Source organism: Phaseolus vulgaris, chromosome 11 (assembly GCF_051622355.1).
Source record: "Phaseolus vulgaris cultivar YP4 chromosome 11, ASM5162235v1, whole genome shotgun sequence".
NCBI lineage: Eukaryota > Viridiplantae > Streptophyta > Magnoliopsida > Fabales > Fabaceae > Phaseolus > Phaseolus vulgaris.
In genome coordinates this window covers 3,509,517-3,533,205 of record NC_143508.1, presented here as the reverse complement: position 1 = coordinate 3,533,205, position 23,689 = coordinate 3,509,517, and the positions used below count along the sequence as shown (strand labels likewise).

The 23,689-nt window shown below is 32.4% G+C and overlaps 4 protein-coding genes and 1 non-coding gene across 9 annotated transcripts; 1 reads left to right on the top strand and 4 right to left on the bottom strand.

Moving 5' to 3' along the window:
* Nucleotides 1–37: 37 nt before the first annotated feature.
* Nucleotides 38–5,652, bottom strand: SULA (NAD(P)-binding Rossmann-fold superfamily protein). The gene is made up of 13 exons (XM_068612571.2): nucleotides 5,307–5,652; nucleotides 5,164–5,217; nucleotides 4,016–4,091; nucleotides 3,567–3,626; nucleotides 3,128–3,246; nucleotides 2,599–2,643; nucleotides 2,373–2,451; nucleotides 2,100–2,161; nucleotides 1,428–1,530; nucleotides 1,160–1,220; nucleotides 859–929; nucleotides 438–577; nucleotides 38–345 (listed from the first exon to the last, which is right to left on the bottom strand). The coding sequence occupies exons 1-13, from the start codon at nucleotides 5,382–5,384 to the stop codon at nucleotides 244–246; spliced, it is 1,050 nt and encodes a 349-aa protein (XP_068468672.2). The 5' UTR covers nucleotides 5,385–5,652; the 3' UTR covers nucleotides 38–243.
* Nucleotides 5,653–6,729: 1,077 nt separating this feature from the next.
* Nucleotides 6,730–8,468, bottom strand: LOC137810716 (V-type proton ATPase 16 kDa proteolipid subunit). The gene is made up of 3 exons (XM_068612160.2): nucleotides 8,274–8,468; nucleotides 7,499–7,784; nucleotides 6,730–7,262 (listed from the first exon to the last, which is right to left on the bottom strand). The coding sequence occupies exons 1-3, from the start codon at nucleotides 8,347–8,349 to the stop codon at nucleotides 7,130–7,132; spliced, it is 495 nt and encodes a 164-aa protein (XP_068468261.1). The 5' UTR covers nucleotides 8,350–8,468; the 3' UTR covers nucleotides 6,730–7,129.
* A 987-nt stretch (nucleotides 8,469–9,455) lies between these two features.
* LOC137810630 (NADP-dependent D-sorbitol-6-phosphate dehydrogenase) lies at nucleotides 9,456–12,062 on the top strand. Its single transcript, XM_068612047.2, has 6 exons — nucleotides 9,456–9,653; nucleotides 10,018–10,112; nucleotides 10,237–10,354; nucleotides 10,579–10,711; nucleotides 11,294–11,513; nucleotides 11,647–12,062. The coding sequence occupies exons 1-6, from the start codon at nucleotides 9,521–9,523 to the stop codon at nucleotides 11,875–11,877; spliced, it is 930 nt and encodes a 309-aa protein (XP_068468148.1). The 5' UTR covers nucleotides 9,456–9,520; the 3' UTR covers nucleotides 11,878–12,062.
* A 1,742-nt stretch (nucleotides 12,063–13,804) lies between these two features.
* On the bottom strand, nucleotides 13,805–17,131 carry LOC137810556 (3-oxo-5-alpha-steroid 4-dehydrogenase family protein). 5 transcript variants are annotated; one of them, XM_068611929.2, is made up of 6 exons: nucleotides 16,613–17,121; nucleotides 16,200–16,537; nucleotides 14,787–15,021; nucleotides 14,330–14,425; nucleotides 14,179–14,250; nucleotides 13,805–14,093 (listed from the first exon to the last, which is right to left on the bottom strand). In XM_068611929.2, exons 1-6 carry the CDS (start codon nucleotides 16,787–16,789, stop codon nucleotides 13,989–13,991), a joined length of 1,023 nt encoding a protein of 340 aa, XP_068468030.1. In that variant the 5' UTR covers nucleotides 16,790–17,121; the 3' UTR covers nucleotides 13,805–13,988. The 5 variants fall into 5 exon arrangements, with proteins under 5 accessions (XP_068468030.1, XP_090153177.1, XP_090153180.1 ...); XM_090297051.1 differs by having other exon boundaries at nucleotides 16,200–16,540; nucleotides 16,613–17,086; XM_090297054.1 differs by having other exon boundaries at nucleotides 14,773–15,021; nucleotides 16,613–17,082.
* Nucleotides 17,132–17,435: 304 nt separating this feature from the next.
* On the bottom strand, nucleotides 17,436–17,656 carry LOC137811859 (small nucleolar RNA U3). The gene has a single exon (XR_011081183.1). It is a non-coding gene; the product is annotated as a small nucleolar RNA U3 (small nucleolar RNA).
* Between the last annotated feature and the right edge of the window lie 6,033 nt (nucleotides 17,657–23,689).

Sequence of the window (23,689 nt, the reverse complement as noted above, 5' to 3'; positions counted from 1 at the left end):
CGTTATGTAGAGATAATGTAAAATACTTCACAAAAAGTAAGAGAAAATGTGCTATAATACACGTTCTGATACACATTACCAAAATATAATATTGACTACACAATGCAACCACATCTTCAAACGTATACCGCTTTCAAAAATCTCAATACGGTGAATGACATCCACTAATGTCCTTAAAAGGTTGATGATGCATGCATGATTGAAAAGAATAAAGAATATGACAGTTACTGGGCAAAAAATGCTTCAAGATAGAATAGCTTTAAGGGCATCCTTCACGTAAGAATATTTGAATGTGAAACCCAACTTCTTAGCTTGAGTAGGAACTACTCTCTGCCCTTCTAAAACCTTCAAAGAAAAGAAGTTAAAGGTTCGTTTAAATGAAATGATGCCAGAAGTTAAGTAAACTGAGGACAAATTAACCATAGATTATTCCTTACCACAGAAGCACCTTCTCCAAGAACAGCTTTGAGTGCAAAATCCGGTACCGGCAGCCATGACGGACGAGCCAAGACATGTCCCAGCTGGTCACACAGTTCTGCCAATCGCACAGGATTTGGTGCAGTTCCATTGATAACACCTAAACAAACATGATTCATGATAATGCAACAAACTAAACAGAAAAATATATCCATGATTTTGCTTGAAAGTGTCTAGAGTTGTTAGAGGTAATCTCAAAAGGAATAACATAATTTAACCGTGTAATTGCGGCTGGAGGTATTAATGTAATAGGAGGAAAATGGGTAATCCTATTACAATGAAGTCTGTGCTATGACCAATATCCACTGTTCATTATTCATTTGCATTTTTTTAAAGAATTTTGATAAATTTGTTTTGGGGATATGGGAGTGAATAATTCACCTTTGTAAGATGGATTTGATAGCGCTTCATATATCAAATTGACAATGTCATCCAAGTGAATCCAGGAGAACCTGCACGAAAGAATAAAAGGAACTCAAGTACTCAACTACGGCATCAACCATGAAATTAATACAAACTACACATCTTATTAGCAGCATTCAAGCTGTGAAAAGGGTTATTTTTGCATTTTACAAAACACACCAGGTTGGAGTGGGAAGTTGCTTCATCGACAGTGTCTTAGAATGGGCTAAAAATACTACGAAGTACATCTCTTACAAGCGAAAGAAACTGAGTGAAATACCATTGTTTTCCAGAGCCGAGAGGTCCACCAGCAAACAAGTTGAAGAGAGGTATCATTTTAGCTGCAGAGACTCAGATGTTTTTATCAGTTTAACCCAACAATATCATGAATTTTCAATAGTTTTTTATCAGATATAATTTCTTCATGACATTAAAAAAGAAAAATACCTTTCAAATTCCTATTTAATATAATCACCAATATAAGCCTACGGACAATAATATATCAAATACTATATTTAAGTCCATAATTTGCACTTTAGAAGTCAAACCTAGTGCTCCACCATCTTTACCAAGAACAACACCAATGCGAATTAGAGTCAGTCTAACATCTCCGTTTACCTTTAGGGCTGTGGATTCCCACTCCCTACAAACCTGTACAGAAGGGGCATTCTTGATCAATACAATCTAGAGGCTACAGTTGGACATTGTTCCATATATTTGAATAACATCTCAAGGGACAGGAAGTTAGACAGAAGTAGCTCCGATTTTTCATAACAACTGCCTTCATTTAACTTGTATATTTTGTACTAGACACTTTAAAGTTTAGTCTCAAGATCAAATTTTAAAGCAGAAACTGGGTTCTTTTTCAACTTTTAATAAATGTTGGTTTTCAAATTACTTAAATGCCCAAAACCAAAGTCGATTAGTTTTAATACCTTTAGTTGATTGGAAAATATCGGATTCGTAGAACTGAATGATCAGAAACACACTTTCAGAGGAAAAATAGACAAAAGCTATTTATAAGGTATATCAATCAATTGTGACAAATATTCTTGTACACCGTCAACTAAGTAGAAAAACAAAAGGCTAAAATATTAAAAAAATCATCTTATAAAATGTTAAATAAGAAAGATCAATACCCTTTCGAAATTCATGAGTATACTCTTAAACATTCCATTCACAAAGCAAAGAAGTATTTTTTTCCTATTTTTTTTACTTACCTCAGCCAAATAATCATTTCCTGATGGACTTTGTTCATCAAAGACTTGTGTCTCACTGGTACCTGAACATATTAAAGTGGAAGGAAAATGAAAAAACTTACTTTGTATGCAAAATAATGCATAGTTATTAACCAGTCGGTGAATATAAAACGTGCTCCAAAAGTAATTACATTACATTTGCTAACCAGTGCATTAAACAACCAATGATAATATTAATCACAAAGCAAGACAGTGATCAACTAGTATTTAACCATTTTTTGCATACAAACGTACCATAATAACCAACAGCTGTTGCACTAACAAGAACTTTAGGTCGAATTTCATCTGGTGCACTCTTTATCAATTCTACAACCTTTGCTACGAAATAAATAGGTCAGGAAGAATAAGCAATGATTTATGTAAATAACAGAAAAATATATGGAGGAACATATTTTTCCCGAGAGAAAATAATAAAAAATACATTTATTTTCATTTTTGTCAATGGGAAATGTATGGTTACCTTTGAGGTCACTCTAATCCTGCTTTGCTTGATTTCCTTCTTTATCTGCAGCATTAAATGCATGTTACTCACTTCAAGTTATGCATGTGCTAATTTTACCAGCACAAAAGTAAAGGTTGGAGGAAGAAGAGACAGAAAAATAAACAGTGTATGTGTATGCGTATAGTCAGTTCCTCTAAAAAATAATGTTCAGCAGTTTTCAACTTACAGCAATGTCCAAGATAGCAAAAATTTCCAAAATATACATCAATATATTATTTTATAATTTAAGAATTCTGGATATAAAAAAGTCGTCTGTAAATTTTCTTATTCCAATAAAATTTTAAAAAAAGTAAATGAGGTCTTTCCAGCACAACTATAAAAGAACACATGCACTGCCAATAAGCAAACTACAAATCAAAATAGCCTGAACAGAGACAATATCAAAATATTAGTAGAAAGATACCTAATATGCCTAAATAACCACCAAATATGTGTAAGTTGAGTACTAAATCATATAAGTAGTGGAAGTAATTAGAACGGCAATAACCTCAGGAGACCAACGGGTACTTATGGCCAGTCCAGCCAAATTCACAACCCCCGTTGAGCCCTGAATGCTATCTTTCCATTCTGGTTCTTCTGCAATCTTGATTCCTGGAAAGTCTTTTGCTGTAGATACCAAGGCAAAATTAACCAATTAATCCAACCTATAGTGTATGTTCTGACAGAGTCAGGTTGTGCAAAAAAATTGTTTTTCTTCTACCATTATGAGAAAAATAAAACTAGAGGAGTCTAAATTAGTATGAATAGAAACTAACAAATATATATTGCTTATAATTTAAAAATTAAAGTTATTCTGCTGTAATTGAAGTTGACCTGTCACTATGATCTTTTGAAAAGGTTAGCACTTGTGAATAAGTTTGTTGGTATTCTTTTCTAAAGTGTGACTGTTAGTGTACATTTATAGCATTAATTTATTACCTTCTTACCCGGAAAAATTGTTTCTGCTTTAGATTTAGATCGCGTCAAGACATGAATACTGTGATTGTCTGCAAATATTGTTATTTGAGATGCAAGTTAGCTTAAATGTTTATGCATATACCCACAGAAGCTTAGATAGAATTTAATCGATAAAAAATAGACAAGCAGGAGTCTGAAAAAACCAGAGGTTATACCAAACCAAGGACGCAACATACTATAGGATGCAACTATTTATGTTCGTTAGGTTTATATTTTGCAAAGCAAGAGGATAACTGTGTGCAAACTAGATGTACAAGAGAGAACTAGGAAAATACAACCACAATGCATTTTAGAGTAAAACTTATGCAGGATTAAAAACGGCCGAAATCTAGATGTACAATAGATCACTAGAAAAATGCTGCATTTCATATCATAAAACATAAACAAATGTGCTCATTAAGCTAGAGCGTGGCATAACCTGCTTGCAGTCTTTGCACCAACCTTCTACCAATAAAACCTGTTGCTCCAGTTACAGATATGATCATTTTACTTCCCTGCAAAAACACTCTTAGGTGATACTGTGAAACCCAAACTAAATAAGTAGTTAGAAAAGGCGAAACTGATAACAGTTAATGACATTCTTAATATGCAAATTACCAAAGTAATGTTTACAAAAAAGCATGCTTCCTACACACATAGAAGCAATCTTGTCAATCTTAAAGTAAATACTAGTTATACGCAGCACTCAACAAGGTATACAAAGTTGCATAGCTCATCCCTCTTTTTTGTGCTTGTAATCACTTGTGAGGTTGAGAGGTCGAAATCTTAAAGATTGTAATACCACCTGCTAAGCCAAAGATGGGTATAACTTAATAATCACAGGTGGCACTCTTATTTTGAACCAAAAGAGCTAATCCTAACCTGAATCAGGTTTCCTAAGGCAAGATCAAGACAAGCCTACTGCGATTATTAGCACACAAAAGCAACAAATAGAACACCACCGTATTGGGTTTTGAGTGTACAGAAATAATACCATGAAACTAAATTAAAACTGAAATAAAATATCTAATGTGGAATACATATAAGGGGAAAAACCACGGGAAAAAAGTATGAGAAATTTTCTTTTATAATCTCTCTCTGAATACAAGGATAGAACAAAAACAAACTCTTAAAATAAGGAGAATACACCTCAATAGGAGGATGAAAGCTTGTGGTTACTATATATAGGAGAAGATCCTCTTCTATGCTACTCCAGCCAGTGACATGGGTAACTAATAGGTCTAAACACCTGCTTCTCAACTACTCCATTTATTGCTTCTGATTTACACAGAAAGTAAGCCTTCAACCAAATTTTCTGAGATTGGCAGTAAATTTTCGGATAAGGGGTTCTCTTCACTTTAATTGAATGTTCAACTGCGTGAAATCCAATCATTTAAAATAAATTGTATACACTAAAATGTAAGCATAAATTTTATAGCATTGGATTTGAAATTGCTGGACCAATCCTTGAATTTGGTGTCACTGTGTTTAGTTTTCAAGCTACAAAACGGATTTTACAAAGTATCACTTGTGGCATGCCACTCACTCACATTGACTTTGAAAGAATGATGAAAGGGTAAGAAATACCTTGGGATCTTTATCGGTGACGCACCAAACCCTGAAGCTCCTAGGGTCTCTGGTCTGGTAAAATGGAAGGAATGGGCATTGATGATAAGTGGGGAATGCAGAAAGGTGAGAAAGGAAAAGGTTGGTTGAGTGAATGAGCTTACTGAGAGAGATGGAGGAAGGTGAAGCGACGGAGAGATGGTGTGAGACCATGTCAGAGCAGTGGCTCCACACATTTCCATTAGGATTCAGCACTCACCACAATTTGGAAGACAGCGAGTGAGTGTTAGCAAAAACCATAAAGTGTGTGTTCATAAACTATTCATTCGTATTCTTATTCTCGCCGTGGTTTATTTGGAGCCACACCAACCATCTTCTCATATCCATCCATCACTTGTTGGTTTTGGTTAGTTCCCCCTTTCAGCTCTCATTGGACCTTCATAATATTTTGAGCATCAAAAAGACTTTCACAATATTTTGGATGATTTAGAAAATATTTAAGTAAAGCTTGGTAAAGAAGATAAACCTTTACTTCTTTTTAATGCATAACATAAAATGTTTAAGCATTTGAATAATGCTTTATTGTTTGAGAAGGAACAAACCACTATTTTGGAGGAGGTTCACACCTCAATTAAGACTAAGAAGCTACATAAAACATCAAGAGTTTAGGAAAAATATATTTATACAATTATAATTTATTTCTTAATATTTAATATTAGAAAAAAAAATATATTTAATATTAAATACTTGATAATGTCATATTTCTTTTACTTGAAATAAATTAACCTATAAACGTACTACATTAATCGTACTGTTATAATAAAACGAGATAAAGCATCCTCATTCCTACAAATCCTTAACTCAAGACAAACTTTATAAATATAGTTGACATTAAAGAGGTAATTCAAATAACATTTATTACTCATAACTTGATTCAATTATGTGAGCGTTGGAAGTCTCTTTTGCTAATAACAACCATTTCAGGCCCGTCAAGCCCAAGACTAAAAAAAACTTTCGATCAAGATTTATCAGGAATAAACACAACACAACAGTAACACAGTGAAGGAGACCTACTTTGTATGAGTAAGAAGGTCACGGCGCAGCACGTGACTAGAGTGCATTATTATAAGAAAATTTCCTAAACTAACTCATGGATCTTGTGGCTCCGTGTATGTCATGTAGTGAGAGGTTCAGAAAAAAAGAGGTTAGATGAAGAGGCAAGCACGTTGTAAACATCAATTCAATCTTGATATTTTGTTATTATTGGTTTATTTGTTTGTACAACAATTTAACATAACATTTTGTTCTTTCAATTTTTGTATAAATGTTTTTCTGATGTGAATGAAAAAAAAAACTAAGTGAAACTTAAAAATAAGTATATAAAGATACATATAATACTCTGACTTTAATCTACAAATAACAAAGCTCTTATATTATAGCTCATCTAGTAATTTCGTTGTATTTTCTAGTAGGGAAAAATAATACCACATTTAAAATTAGTACACTGACAAGTTCGCCTATTCAATTTTAATCAAGTTCGTTTCATAATTCGTACCTGCTCCGACAATAAAAGTATTCAAAATAATATTAGAATGCTCAAAATGTTCTTTTATTGAAAACATCCATGTGGATTTATACAACTAACTGATCAAAACACAAGGCAACATTTAGCCACACTAGCATCCAATATTAAAGACTCATTAATACAAATAAATTACAATGGCAGTAGCACAAAAAATTTAATACTAAGATTATATGGCACAGGGAAAAAGAAGCTTAAGAAGCTTTATTAAGCAAATAAATACTACACTTATACAGACACAAAAATGACTGGTGCAGCAACTGCTTTCACATAAGTTTGTGTTAAATCCTGAAAGTGCCGTCCCAACATCACTAACCTCCACAATCAACAATTTACCCCCTCGCCCTCAAAATAAGAAGGTTAAAACAGAAGGGAGATCAAAGAATATTTTGCAGCACATCTTTCTTAATCAGCTCTAGACTGACCAGCACGAGAGGACAGGATAATACCAACAATGAGACCATACAGGGCAAGAGCTTCAGCAAAGATGAGGATGAGAATCATTCCAACAAAAAGCTTTGGCTGCTGTGCGTTGGCTCTGCAGAAGAAGAAGATTAATTGTTTAGAGCAAGAATTTTATTAGGATTCATTATAAAAGTTATATTCCTGTATCAAACTAACAGCAAAATATACATTTCATCAAGGATAACATGATAACATGCCCGTTGATTGAAAGCATAGCAATTGCATAAAGTATTACGTGAATTCTATAGGATTCAGAATATGATCAAAACAGGTTGAATGAAAAAGGTGACCAAGGCAGAAGAATAATACCTAACACCAGCATCACCAACAATGCCAATAGCCATGCCAGCAGAGAGCCCAGCCAGCCCACAGGCAAGACCAGAGGAGAGATGTGCATAACCATCAAAGAGGTAATAAGATTTGGCCTTGGGATTAATGCCAGTACTGATAATAACAGCAATAATAAGACCATAAATACCCAAAACTCCAGCCATAACAACAGGAACAATAGACTTCATCACCAGCTCCGGTCTCATCACACCCATCGAAGCCACGCCCACACCACTCTTTGCTGTGCCATAGGCAGCTCCCATACCTTCCTCCGTCATTTCAAACAACTCTTAGTAAGATAAATCTAGAGAGAATGAAGAGCTAACAAAAAGCCTCACAATTCCTCTTTCCATGTTTAAATACACAACTATTCAAGCTCTTCTACCAAGCAATTTCAAGAATCAAAACAACGTGAAGCAATTTCAACAGACTAATTTTGTCCACTGAGAGCCAACCAAAGAAACAAATATTCTAACCAAAACTATTCGGTATCAGTCATCAACCTATATCTACAAGAAACTATATCTACGATTTGAAGCTGCGCAATTGAATCCAACAAAACAATTGAACAACAGAAACTAAAACAAACAACTGAATCAACCAATCATAACATATACTGTTTACCTTTTATTTCTATCATGCAGGGATCAAATTGCGCACAGGACAAAAAAATTTCCTAATAAATTGAAACTGGAAAGAGATCATGTAACTACTTCGAACATAGATCTAATTGAGAAGTTAAGAATTGAATTACAGGAGAAGACGAGCGCAGCAGCGGCTCCAAGGAAGCCGAAAAACGGTGCCGTCTCATCGCCGCTGAAAGAAGCCATAATCACTGCAACGAAGTCGAATAGATCCGATCTGAGAAGTTGGATATTCCGGTTTCCGCAGCACAGAGAAGTTCCACGTTCCGATCTCTGTTACCGTACACTGAGGAGGGGAAGGAACCATTTCCTTTGTTTTATAGTTAGTTAATTACCTTCCGTGCCCCCAATTGGACCCAAATTTAACCAGCCCAGTCCATTTCTCATAACGTCGTGCTTTTATTGGAGTGAGATTCCATTAATTTCTTCCTACACCTCCATCCTTTCTTCGTATACCTCCATGCTTTCTTTGAGCACCTCCATAGAAGACGTGAAAGAACAACTTTGCCCTTCTCTTCATTTTTTCATTAATACCCTCTCTCCTTTTTTTCAGATTCTAAAATTCCGAATTTAGAGTTTATAAAGTATTTTTATGACTTCAAAAATACATTCCAAACCTATGTACCACAGATACAGACACTGACACGACATGGATACGGACACGGAAATACATATAATCTCTAAAATGAAGAATACGGAGACACGAATCTATATATTCTGTAATTTTGAATTATATAAATTGAAAATAAATATTTATGTGCAAAGGTATGTTTTGGATTCTGTTGGGAGTAGGAAGATATCTTTTTGGTTCAAAAGAATTTTGTTCTTATTTTTATAATAATAATAAAAATTTATACAATAAATTTGAGTTTTTAGAAAGTTATTGTATTTATACATTTTAAAATTGTGTTAAAACCGTGCTAAAATTTTTTAAAATCCAACAAATATTTTTTGAATTGAACACTTCACCGATAAGTATCCTACGAGTGTCGTACGAGTGTCAACACGGATACACGCATCCAACACGGATACGTCATTTAAGAAGAAGTGTCCGAGCCTCATAGTTCCAAACTCTAAAGTTCATAATTTTGAATTTTAGGGAATTTTTATGGATTATACAATTCGAAAATGCAAAAATCCCAAATCCTGCACCTTTTTCCTAAGAGTAATTTTGAAAATGAAAGAGATTTATGGAGGTGCAAGAAGAAATTAACAGAGATTCCCCAGTCCAAGTGGGCCTTATTTTATCACCGGATTTGGGCTTTTACCCACACTGTGGCCCAAACTTGTAGCATAAGAGATCACGGTCAGAAGTATGGAGTAGCAGAGGTGAGTGAAGGAGGAAGAGAAGAAAAGCATGGCAATTACGCTCAACAATGGCTTCAAGATGCCCATCATTGGATTGGGTGTGTGGCGCATGGAAGGAAAAGAAATCAAAGACCTAATTCTCAATTCTATCAAAATTGGTTATCGCCATTTTGATTGTGCTGGTATTCTAAAGTTCCAATTTAGGCATATTTCTTGCTTCTTTATCTACTTTGGAATCTTCTACCTTATTAGGCATTTTTTTTTACGGCATCATTTGAATTGAATCCAAAATCACTAAATGTTCTTTGTGTGCAGTTTAAAGTATCAAAACGACTAGTGATTCCCTAAATGGATGATGATTCAATGTTACTTTCTTTTTTTCAGAATATTCTAATGGCTCCTCTTATCCCTTTTATAGTATTAGACTAACCCCACCAAAACCTGTTGATTAATTAATGTCAAAGCATGATTTTTAGTTGATTAGTTTACTTAGTGATGTGTGGATAAGCATACTGTGGTTGACGAGATTTGGATGCGTTGTTGCAGCTGACTACAAGAACGAAGCAGAAGTTGGAGAGGCGCTTAAGGAGGCTTTTGATAGTGGCCTTGTGAAGAGGGAGGACCTTTTCATTACCACCAAGGTTAGTTTCACAGTGATTCCTGTGCACTTGTTTGTTTGTGACTTGTGTAGGTGAAGATGGTAATGATAATTCTTCTGATTCAGATAATTACAGTCTTACTCTTTGCTTTTGAATTTGCTTTCAGCTTTGGAATTCCGATCATGGACACGTTCTTGAGGCATGTAAAGACAGTCTCAAAAAGCTTCAGTTAACTTATCTAGATTTATATCTTGTTCACTTTCCTGTTGCCGTAAGGCATACTGGTATGTCCGTTTTTTATGCACCCCTTTCATTTATCTTTCGGTGCATGTGTAGTTACAACTAGTGTTTTAACATTACACTGAAAATACAGATGAGCTTCAATTCCCTACAAACGAGATCAGACATATACATGAATACTTCTTCATTTTGTTTAGGGTTTTTAACAGTGATTTCGTGCACATTTGAATGCCTTCTAGTATAATTTTCTCATATTGCACACATGCAGGGGTTGGTAATACTTCTAGTCCTTTGGGTGATGATGGAGTTCTGGATATAGATACCACCATATCCCTGGAAACTACCTGGCATGCGATGGAGGATCTTGTTTCATCCGGCTTGGTTCGCAGCATAGGGATCAGGTGCAATTTGGTTATGCAAACAATTTTTGCTATGTTCTAGTAGATGCCCCAGAAAACATTTTTTTACTACCCTTCATGGGCAAGTTTTGTCCAGTTATTTAGAAACAGTAAAATCAAGAATGAAGAAAGATAAAAACAAACAGCTTTGTAAAGTTCACCAAGATTGACATCTGCATGAAAGTTTATATTATTTGGGGATGATTAAAGACTTCCAGCTAAGTCTCTTTGCATTATCCATCTTATCATTCTGATAGTCTCTCCAAGTAATAAAGCTATTAAACTGTATTGACTGGTATGATTCACATTCAAGATTCTTTGTATGCTGTGATATGAATCTGATTCTTTGATCTCCATCATTCTGGTTTGTTCATCCTTGTCTCATGTTTCGTTCGGGTAACCCTTAGCTAGATTAATAAGACTTTATTTTATTTGATTTCTCTTTGACTCGTGTTCCATGATAAGAGGAATGTATTGGATAACCCATCTATGTTTGATTTAATGGTCTAGATGTTCCTAGTATTAACTTGAGAAATGCTTGATTCTTTTTATTGAAATTGCACTCTGACAAAATGTTATTTGCAGCAACTATGATATATTTCTGACAAGAGATTGCTTAGCATATTCCAAGATAAAACCTGCTGTAAATCAGATTGAAACTCATCCATACTTCCAGCGTGAGTCTCTAGTAAAATTTTGTCAGAAGCATGGGATTTGTGTCACTGCACACACTCCACTAGGAGGTGCAGCAGCAAATACTGAATGGTTTGGTTCAGTTTCATGTTTGGATGACCAAGTTTTCAAAGTGAGTGGTCAATACTAGTTTCCGAGCACAATGTTATTAACAAACTACCATAACTGCCTGCAATCGTCTATTCAAAAACAGTTTCACGGAGTTGATTAATTTGAGGAGGTTGTACCATTTTCTTTGATTTCAGGGTCTGGCTGAAAAATACAAAAAGACTGCCGCCCAGATTGCTCTTCGGTGGGGCATTCAGAGGAACACTGTGGTCATTCCTAAATCGTCAAAACTGGAGAGGTTGAAAGAAAACTTTCAGGTTTTTGATTTTGAGTTGTCTAAAGAGGACATGAAGCTCATTGGAAATATAGATAAAACATACCGAACTAATCAACCAGCTGTGTTTTGGGGCATAAATCTGTATGCGTGAGAACACCGTTCCTAAGAATGTATCATAATCTTTCAAGTATGCAAAAATATAATGGCCGTTTGATCTTGAGACTTGTATTGACATTCAGAGATGGTATAAGCTTCTGGCTCCTTGGTAGTTCATTGATTTGATAATGTAAACTCTTCATTTTAATGGTTCAAAAATTATCTTTTTAGCACATAGAATATTTCGTGTAGTAAATAAGGGAGATTTCTGAATATTTTTAGTTAATTTGTTTGCCCATTTGTTTACCCCCTCCCTTCCCTTTTAGTTTCCGTTCTATTTGGGAGTCTTCATCTTTGGAAATGAGAACATTTAATTGATAAGTTTCTGAAATATAGAAAATGCAATTATAAAAATTTGGTAAATTTTATCAATTGGGATACTTCAACGAAGAATTTTATCGATGAGTCAATCTCATAAGACATCACTTCCAAAAAGTTCTTAAGATAATATGTTTATCATACTCTTTTTATACACTATTCATCTTTTATGTTTCCATCATCTAATGTGACACTTCCAATTTACGTTTAAATTCCTAGTAAAATAAAATTTGATCATCCAATCTGCAATCCAAAACTACAAGCTCTGGAATGAAACTGACCAAGAAAAAATAAATGGAAACTATCCTCAGGATGATGAATCAATCCCAACGCAAGTTTAGAGTTGAATTCACAGCATAGATCTTATTGTTAGAAAGAAAGAAAAGAAATAAGTTGCATTAACACTTAAGTCTCAGAAAGAGACTTATATAGCAAGAGTACAAAGGAAAACAGACGAACTAAAGAAACTGAAACTACATAGCTTTATCAGTGTTATCAACTTATACCTTCATTGCATGTTAGTTGTATTACGACAACTTCTAGATAACCGGCCAGCTCTGTTGAGAAGTCTACCTTTCCAAGCCGCAAGTCTACCGCGAACTCTATCCAGGATATAATTAAATTATTCTTTCTTCACCGTCTCCTTCAACAGGGATAGATATTTGCCAAGATCCCTAACCTCGTTAACATAAAATTTAGATTTATTAAGATTCAACCTCAATTCGAATTTCCCATAAAATGTCTCAACATGGAAGAAAGCAAACGAAACTGAGACTCTTTGGCTTAGCAAAACTAAAAGACACCATCCTAAAAAAATGTGAGAAATAGCAGGACCATCCTTAAAAATAGAAATAGGTTGCCCTGCACCATCATCTACCAACTCCTGAATGTAAAGAGATAGCTTCTCCATACACAATAAAGATAAGCAGAAAGAGGACCTTCTCATGTAAGTCCTTTAATAGGTTTGAAGCTCTCCGGTCTAGATCCATTCAGAAGATACAGAATTTGATTCAATACACCAGATGATGAGCTAAATGGTAATATAAAAAAAAAAAAAAATCCCTCACCAACACCTTCTAAGAAATCCCACTGTATCCTGTTATAAGTTTCATCAAGATTAATTACAAAGACTGCAAAACCGTTTTAGCGCGTACTTTTGTGCATGGAGTAAACAATCTCATGAGCCAAAATAAGATTATCAGTAATACTCCTACCAGATATAAAGCTACTTTAAAGAGGGCTAATAATGCCACGGAGGAAGGTCGAAGCCTATTAATTTTTAATAGAAAGAAAAATGATCTAAGTCTATATTCGGAATCCTAGTAGTAATTAATTACCATGACGATGATGAATTGATGACTTGGCTAACGATAACAGTATTAACCATGGTTATTTCAAGATAAAAAAAAGTATATCTGTATACAAAGTTATGCAAGTTGTCCTCCTGAGATTTGTAATTTTATAAACATAGAAAAAAGTACTTCAACCAATAATATTGTCACCGGGAAAGTTATCAGTAACCGATGAGTATTTTACATGACCAGAATTTTCTGAAATTTCCATAATGAATGCAATTATATCAAATTAGGGTTTATTTTGGTGGGTTAAAGTAAAATAAGATCGACTCTGATTCTGAATGTTTGATTTTTACACCAAAAAGAGAGCCAAAAGTTATCTCTGTAATTTCAGTATAAGCTTCCCTACAATAAAAAACTTGATCTAAATAAGTACAACTTAGAGAAATAGTACAGTTCTTTGCTGAGATCTAATTACACATTGCTCACAAACTCACAGAAGAAATGGAATTATAGCAAATCGACTAGTTGGATAATCTTCAAATTTCTGACGATACCATTTATGTGTTTCCACAGCTGCAAATGAAAGATTTGCCACCTAGAAAAGAAATATGCCAAAAACAAATGAAAAAACAGAAGGCAATTTTGTTTAAAACATTAAAACATTGCAAAAGAAATATTACCACAAAAGCAAAAAGTAACCAGATTGTTAGGTTAGATCCTCCAGTAGCGACCACAAAACTAGCGTATATAACCTTCATCATTATCAAATATTAGGCTTATTCATATCAGTCACATAAGTACATATTATAAAAGACAGAGAAAGAGGCTTACAATCTCAGAGAGATAATGTGGAGAGGATACGATTTCAAACCAATCACCTTGAGGAATTACATATTCCTCTGCCTGTGTTGAATGTCGTAGAGAACCCTGCCAAAATTGCTAAACTCAGATAGCCTCACGACAATTGAATGTAACAATATTAAGATAACCTAATTCACCTAACCTCGTTACAAAACTGACATATTTGCTTCAAACTCCAACATTTCATTTTAAAGAATCATTTGTTTATTAGTTTACAAAATGTAAAACAAAGATCCACACGCAAAGCAAATGAAGAAAACTATAGATTTTTTTTTTACGCCAAATTTATCACTTGGTAGCATTAGTATAATTCTATATCAGTGATATGAAAATAAATAGCAATTAGAACCCATGAAGTAGCCCCTATAAGTTATGAAGGCGTGTTCTCAAAATAAAGGATTTAGAGGTCTAACAAGTAAATGCATACGAGAATTTTATGGCAGTGGTATTGATGAATCCAACCCCATAAGAAAACAGCTGTACCAATCCAATGCTTCCACCCAAGCCTGAAAAGAGGATTTAAAATTTGAAAGATTTCGAACTCTGTCACTTGCATCTGATTCTTGCCCTTGACAATGAACTCGGTCACTAGATTTGCTACGAAGTTAAACACCTCCACTGCACAATCACCACACAGCGATAGTGGTGCTGCTATGTAGAAACTAGCTTCAGAAAAATAATAAATTAATCCTCTTTATTTTATTATTTTCTGGAGAGCAACCAGATATAACTAAAAAGTACAAATACAGGAAATTATGCAATTAATATTTATGTAAGAACATAGGTGTGGACCTTCTCACTTCCAAAAACAGAAAGATTGAATTTATTTTAGCTTGCACAAATCAACAAGTAATACTAGTACTTCAAATCATTCTGGACAAGCGACACATAACTAACATCTAATTCACAAGTGAAAAAATAAATGGAATTAGTCACTCTCATTTGAAATCATCTACTACTTTCCTCATCTTGCTCCTGTTTTAATTTCAATGCATTATGGTAGATCAAGTGTATCGATTAAAGATTTAACACTCAGACTATGTATGTCGGCAACACTCAAATATACAGACTAAGTCCAAATGTCGATTAGTTTAGACCTGTTTTATTAAAAAAATCATAAATATTATATTGGATATGAAAAAATAATAGAAGTCTTCTATAATAGAAGAAGTATTTAAATATGCGTGTTCTACTTCTCTCAGCTCATGCTAAACATTCGAAGTGCTATGGCAACTACAACATTTTTTTCCAAGCACCACGGCATGCTCATCCTCATAAAAGCTTATTCAGAAAATGCAATATGATGAAAGCCAAACTTGAATATCCCTGGAAACAACATTAAACTTTAACCTATGTCATATTGACATGACTCAAACGTTTTAGTAGTGCTATATGTGAGTTTGTGTGTTCGCATCATGTTCTCTAACATTTTCTATTGAGACACTCTTATTAGATGAAACTCTCATGGTCCTACTAATTTAGAAATGGGAGCCCACCAAACGGGGAATGGAAACCACATATTTAGTGAGACCCACCTGAATTCACCTATGGGAAAAGCGTGTCAGAAAGATAATTTTAAAGAGTGCATTACTCAGATTTCTCGACAATTAGTTCAGCGATCCATGCACCTCAGGAATTGTATTAACCGAATTTACAAAGTTTACAAGTCTCCCTTACAATTTCAGACCAAACAATCAACAATTAAGAATTATTCATCCCACGAACTACAACAGGAAGTAACAGACTTCACACAAATTCTCAATTCAGCACGGTAAAAACAACTTCCATACTTCAAAAGAAACAAATGCAAGTGAAAAAGATGGGGAAAAAAAAAACTCACAACAATCCAGTGAGATAACCAATGACGTGCATGCGAGCGGAAGGGCTGTAGTCAAACACGTGAATGGTTTCAAAGAGTCGTCGGAGGACGTGAAATTCCATCAGAAAAAGCAGAAAAACCGCTTCCCACGCCACATACCTCTGCCTCAGTTTATACGAATCGGTTCTGATGGTGGAACCACCCGTCAAGAAGCTGGTGATAGTAGAGTACGAGAACGGTTCCGCTACAAGCGGCACCATGCTGTACGCATACGCCCATGTCGCGACAAGCAGCAACGTGGTCCACAAAAAAGCCACCGCGTAGAAGTGCAGAAACAGCCTCTGAGGAATGGTGAATTTCTGCTACAAAGAAAATTGTGTCGGTGATGAGAAATTTCGAGGGATGAAAATGAAACCGCGTAAAAGTGGCGTTACTTGGGAGGAGGATTGCATGATTTTGCCTCGCCCGGCGAAGCCAATCAAGGTGCGGCGGAGGAAGCTTAGATTGGGAATCGGAAGGGACGCGATTACGATTGGTAACGTGGCAGCGAGCCATGCCGCTCTGAGAATTTGAACGAGGACCTCCTCCATTGGTTGGTCATGCAGAAGCATGGTTTCTGCGTGGATTTATGAAGCGGAGAGAGATACGAAGCGTGGGTGAGGAATCGCCAAAAACCTATGGTGCGTGAAGGGAAGGATTAGGGATCTGGCTACAATGTTTCATTTCAATTTCAATTTCAATTTCGTTTTCGTTTTCATTCCTCTTGTTGAATGAATAGGAACTATGAATATCATGATATAATAAGCGTGAGAGAGATTGAAGAATGTTTGTGTTGAATTAAAGTGGAAACGGTGTTGACCCCTATGGCACCATCAGAACGGTGAGTAGAAACTCATCGCAGAAGGCCTTTCCCTTGCTTGACACGAACCTCCTAAATTATTTTATTTTTAATCTTTTCTTTAATTGCATTTTATCTGTTCAAATGGTTCATTTGAAATCATCTCAATGGAATTTTTAATTTTAGGACAAAAAAAATTAGGCACTTTTTGGTAACTCTCTCGCTGCATATATTATATTAATTATGAAATTTTGATTTGATTTTAATTTTTTTATAGTTTTATAATTTTAAAATCATTTTGAATAAGATGATGTTACTGCGATGGGTCATTGTTGGGCCCTTTGATTTTAAAAAGTGGATAAGACCCTTTCCAGTTTGGGTTTAGTTAGTGGAAAAGGGGTAAAAAAAATATTTGAGGGAGTCTGTCAGACAACCCTGTGACCATCCCAGATGTTGACAACTAGGAACGATCCTCTACAGCTAAGATGTATCTAATCCTGAGAGAAGACACACCTGACCGTTAATCACGCTCTGATCACAGGGTCATGGTTCATCCACCAGACTTCAGTTCCTGTCTCCTTAGAACTCAAGGATACAGAGGTACGAGCCTATAGAACAGATCCTGTTCAAGTAAGGTCGTGACCAAGTGCATTAGGTGTTCCTTTATAAACTTGTTTTCTTTTAGAAAACTTTTCAATGTGGGACTATCTTAGTAAACACTTTTTTTTGTCAGAAAAACATATCCTGCTATCCTATTATCAGTAAACTACGGTGATCATGGATTGGTGAGTTTAAAAAAACTGAAATCAACAGAAAAGCTTTGAAAGAAAACAGAAAAGTAGACTAGTAAAAGAAAGCCAGCACATTCTTCCTCCTAGCTTCTTCATGTTCCATGATGCCAAATATGCCATGTGTGGAACACTATCTCTCATTACTACAAGGTATAGGTTGCAGAGCTTCTGGTGTTGGAGGTTTAGCTGCCACAGCAGCGGGGAATAGTGGGAGATGGAGCGGAGAACCTCCGTGACGGCGTCATTTGTCCACGGCGCACTAAACAGTGATGGTTGTGGTGGGTGCGCATGGAATGGAAGGTTACTAAATTGTATATATTTAGCCAATGTGGAACTTAGGGATAGAATACTAACTGAAGGAATCTCCTATACGTACACTCATACATATTATTTGTGTTTTTATTTAGTTTGCCATTTAACTTTATTTTTCAAATTTTCTATTTTTTCTTTCTGTTTTGTTTGTTTAATGCTGCTTTAAAACTATACGAGCAGAAGAGAAAAAATAAAAAGTTAAAGTTGTTGGGTTGGAGTAAAATAGAATCAGAAAGTGATGAAAATACAAGTGTGTATGTATTTTATTTGAAAGGAATAAAAAATATATCTTTTACCATTCATTTTTTATTCCTATGTTTTTTTTTTTGTCTTTGGAAAAATTTATTTAGGTGTCAATATATTTGTTTTGACACACTATAGTTAAGATAAATTGATAGGTTAATCTACTACTTTTTTACTTTTTTTACCTTTGGAAAAAAGTATTAATATTTTTAAATACATTAAAAATTCATTTAGTTATATAAGTTTTACCCATTTAATTTGTGTTTTTAATGGGAAAAATTGATAATATTTTTACTTTAACATGTTAAATTAGTTCGTTATTATTAATAAAAAATTAATTTGTAAGCATTAATGGTTTAAATTATTATACAGTGTTATATTATTTAATTTATAGTATTTATATTTTAATACATTTAAAAAATGGTAGATTGATTTATAACTTATCCTACGAAATTGGTGGTGTGGTGATGGGTTGTCTATTAAACCCAATTTACTTTGTTTTATCTATAATTTTATTTTATTATTATTATTAAATATAAGCAATTTCAACGTGAAAATGATTGTATACAATAGCAAACAAACATATATTATTCTACCTGAATATAGTATTTATATTACACAATATTAGAATGTTAAGTTTTTTAAAATAATATATACTTGTAAACTTGTTTGTTTTTATATTAAGTACTATTATAACAGTTTATACGAATAAATAAGGTGAGTTTTAGTTTAAAAAATATTATATAATAAAATATATATCACATATATGATATATCAATCATATTATATATATTATATATTTGTGTATATTATATAATATGTATTAGAGTTAGTTGTGGAATATGACGCGACTTTAATATGAAAAAGTTGTATAATGATGAAAAAATCATAGTGAATTTGTTTCAAGATGACAATATTAGTGTTGAAGATAAACTCGTAACAATATGATACGACTTTAATTAATGAAAAAATAATAAAATTGTGTTAGGTGATAAATATAATTATATGAAAGTTATCACAATTTTTGTATAAATAGATTTAAACTGAATTCATGTCACATTATTACAATGTCTAAGTTAATCTTTTTTATTATTTACATATATGTGTTGTATAAAAAAATATTAATATATAATATTAGTTAATGTAAATAGTAAATAAAATTGATATAAATAGTATTTTTTAACTAATTATTTAATTATTATTTAAATAAATTAAAATTTTATATTGAATAATAATAAGTTATGTGATATTTTGATTTACTTATTTGATAAATTAATTTTATGTAAGAATTTTGTTTTAAAAAATATATTTTGTATTGTTTCATATTTGGATATTACTAATTTTATATATAAAAACTGTAATAGTGGAAAAAATAAATTATTATTATAACAGTTCTAAAATTATTCTGCTTATAGTAAAGTAATTACAATTAGTTTACTTCAAATAGATTAGTTGTTATGCAGGACTTTGTCTTTGAAATTAATTACAAATTTTAATAATTATATTAAATTACTAGTGGAATGTGAAATTATGTTGACTCAGTTGAAGTATGTATGTATATACTGCAGTTTTTAAAGTTTTTTTTATCAAAATTACAGTAGTTATACGTGAACTGTTACTTTGTTGTTTGGCTTTGATTTAATTTATGCCACATGTTTAGTAATTTTAATTAATAAAAAATTATATGCTTATTATTTTTTCATAATTAGAGATTTCCTATATAAAATTAGTAATATTCAAATATAAAACAATACAATATTAAATAACATATATTTGTTTAACACAAAACTCCTAAAAATAATTACTTATTAAATAAACAAATCAAAATATTACATAACTTATTATCATTCAAAACTCAATTTTAATATATTTAAACTATAATTAAATAGTTAATTATATATTATTATTTACATCGAATTTATTTACTATCTGTATTAATTAATATTATATATATTAATATACACGTATATCAATAAAATAAAATCAAAATATTGACTTACAAGTATCAAGTTGGAAGTACTTTTACTTTTAAAATAATCATTAATTACAGGAATGTCACATTACAACAAATTTATTTTCAGAAGTTGTCGGCACGATTTTACCATAATATGATATGTCATTATACGATTTTTTTAGATTAAAGTTATGATATCATGTTAATACGACTAACTCTAATTTTTAATGGGATAAAACTATTCTCACTTTGGTAAAAAAAGGTATATTCTCATATTATTTCAGACACCCCAATATATTAGTGTGAATTAACCGTCTTATCTTTAATAAAGTAAAAATTAGGTTAATTTTAAGATGCATTCAACACCTAATAGTCTTAGTAAATTCATTCTTCTTGTAATTGGAGCTAGGGTAGAACTCAACATATCTGAAAGTCCATACACACATTAGTGTTTTTGCGGTTGTTAAGAAGTGGGTTTTAAGCCTAACTCAACCCCATAAAACCGGCTCTTGGGGGTGAGGTTTGCACCCATTTATATATTATGAAATGTCCTTATCTCTAGTCGATGTGGGATTTTCCAACAGCGGTGAAGAATGACGATGTAGCGAAAAGGAAGTGTCATTAACGTAGGAGGATGCGCAATGCAGAAAGGTAAAGGATACTCAATGTAGAACGTTAAAGTTTTGTAAATTCTTTGACTTCCAGATATGTATATCTGGAAGTGTTTTTTGTGTTCCAGAAGTGTATATAGAGGGGTTTCAAATAGTTATATCTTGAAGGTTTTTTGTGATTTATTGTTTCTGGATATGGATATCCATATGGGTTCTGGATGAAAAAAATCTAGAAGGTAGTATTTTCGAGTAATTCTGGATGTGGAAATCTGGAAGTCAGTGTATGTACGTTTTTTTTTATTTGATAGTATTTTATGATTAGGAACATGGTCAGGATTAGAGGAGGAGGATCTTCTAATGTGAATCGTGTGTGACCAACTACATCTGTGAAAAGTGCGACCTTATATGAATAATAAAGTGCTTAATTTGGACTGCAAGTCTTCAATAGCATCACACTGCCAAAAAAAAGCTAAGGATGATTAATTTTTGGATATGTATATATGAAAGTATGATGGTGTCTTCTAGATAAAGATATCTATAGTTAAATAATATAATTTTAGATGACAATATTCGTAGATAAATGTAACATTTTCAAATACCAACAAGCAAAACTAACACTTATCGATACCAAAATATATGACTTCCACATATTGACATTGTAAGCAAATATGTGATAAGATAAAGTTGAGTTTAAAAATGTATATTTGATGAATATAAAAATGATATGGTGAAGGAAGAAATTGCATATAATTATTGCTATTAGCATGGGCCAAGGTCACACGTGTTGTGGGAGGGAAAGCAATAAAAGATGACACACGCTATAGTATAAATACTTTACTAATAGGACGTGGGAGAGTGATAAATACGAACAATATGACTACGATGTATCACATGGACGAGGAAAATCAATACCCTTCGTTATGCCACCATTTTTAATGGCCTATTCTCCACCAACGTGTATATAGAAAATCATTAACTTACTATGAATAGAGTAAAATTTATATTTTTTAAAAGTAATATTCCATCTTCAAATCTTATAAATATTAAAAGGTCACTGAAAAGGTTTAATGTAAGAAAATTTTATTTTCATAATTGTAAACTATGATTTTTTTGAAAATTATGATTCTTAAATATAGTGGTAAAAAATTATCTCCAGAAATATTCATATAAATTTTCTTAAAACCAAATAACACCATGTTGTTACTAGAAATTTTAATTATCTATGACATTAAATTATAAATAACAAGGATACTATGATATTTTCATTATAGTACATTTTTTTAACTAAAAAAAAATTATTATTTTTTTACTTTCTTGAGAGAATATTTTTATGGGAAACATAAAAAAATAGCAGAGAATATTATTAAGGTAATTTTATATGTTTTAAAAAATGAAACAAGATAAAAACACGCCTTTTTAATTTTTATTTTGAAAAAACTGTATTTTTATTGTATCAATAGTTTCCTTAGAATTTTAATTAGACATTTTGAGAGAAGAAGAAGAAAAATAGAGAGGAGTTAGCTTTTTTTATTTGGTTTTAAACAAAAAAAAAGGAAGATGTTAAAAAATGATTTATTTGTATACCTTATGATTTAGAGTTCAAAAAATAAATAATTTTGTTGTCAAGAAATAAATGAATGAGATTTTTTAGGTGGACAACATGATATGTCCGAAATTGACAACTTGTGTTGGTTGGGCACCCGAATAGTGTTTAGAATTTTTATAATTCGATTTCAAAAAAACAAAAATGTAAATTTTAACATGATTAACAGTGACATTTGTAAGTAATTAAATTTTATGACATTTTTTTATGATATGTTCTACTATATTGCCTCACACCAGAATAAATTATTGCTAAATAATTCTAGCGTCTAGATTAATATCTTCTTTTTTAAAATATTATCTTGATCTTTTGATAATTAAAAAAAACTTTGAATAGAAGATTCATAAAATCTCAAAAGCCTTTTATACTTTTAGCATTAATTATTCTAAAGCTAGTTTTACGGTTTTCTTTAAGACAATGAATTCTTATGGGATACTATCACCATCCACACTCGTAGTATTAAAATTTAAACATAGCCTTATTTATTTATTTATTTATTTTAAATGAACATATACTTTTCAAAATAATTTTTTAGATAGATCAAATATTATTAAAAGGTGAATTCATGCATATGATGAATGCACGAGGTATGATTATATTACAATAAATCTAGTTGAATGTATGAACTTTATTTTGGATAATGAATTTAAAAAAAAAAAATCAATACTTACTAAGAGTTTCAAAGTAGTTATTTTTAATAAATCAAATTTTATTAAAAAGTGAATTATAACATATGACAATAAAAGCTATTTTAATACATGAACTCTATTTTGAAGAGTGAAATTCTTTATAAAAAATGAGTTGATACCTGCGAATAAAATAGTTTCCTAAATAGATCAAATACCATTAAAAAAGTTGACTAAGACGTATGATGAAGGCATGAGGTACGAGTATATCTAAAAACAAATATAGTCGAATGTATGAACTTTATTTTGAAGGAAACACAATCTTTACACATTTATATCCTTTTTAAGACAGCCTTTGAAATAATAAAATCATGATAAGACATTAGTACTATAGTAAAAAAAATTGAACAACTTCAACCTATCATGTTTCATGTGCAAATGTATAATTTAAAAAAAATCAAAGTTTGGTGGTAAGGAAATAGTAATCCCCAACTTGGACGTTGACCAATGTCATACACAATTAAATTTAAACG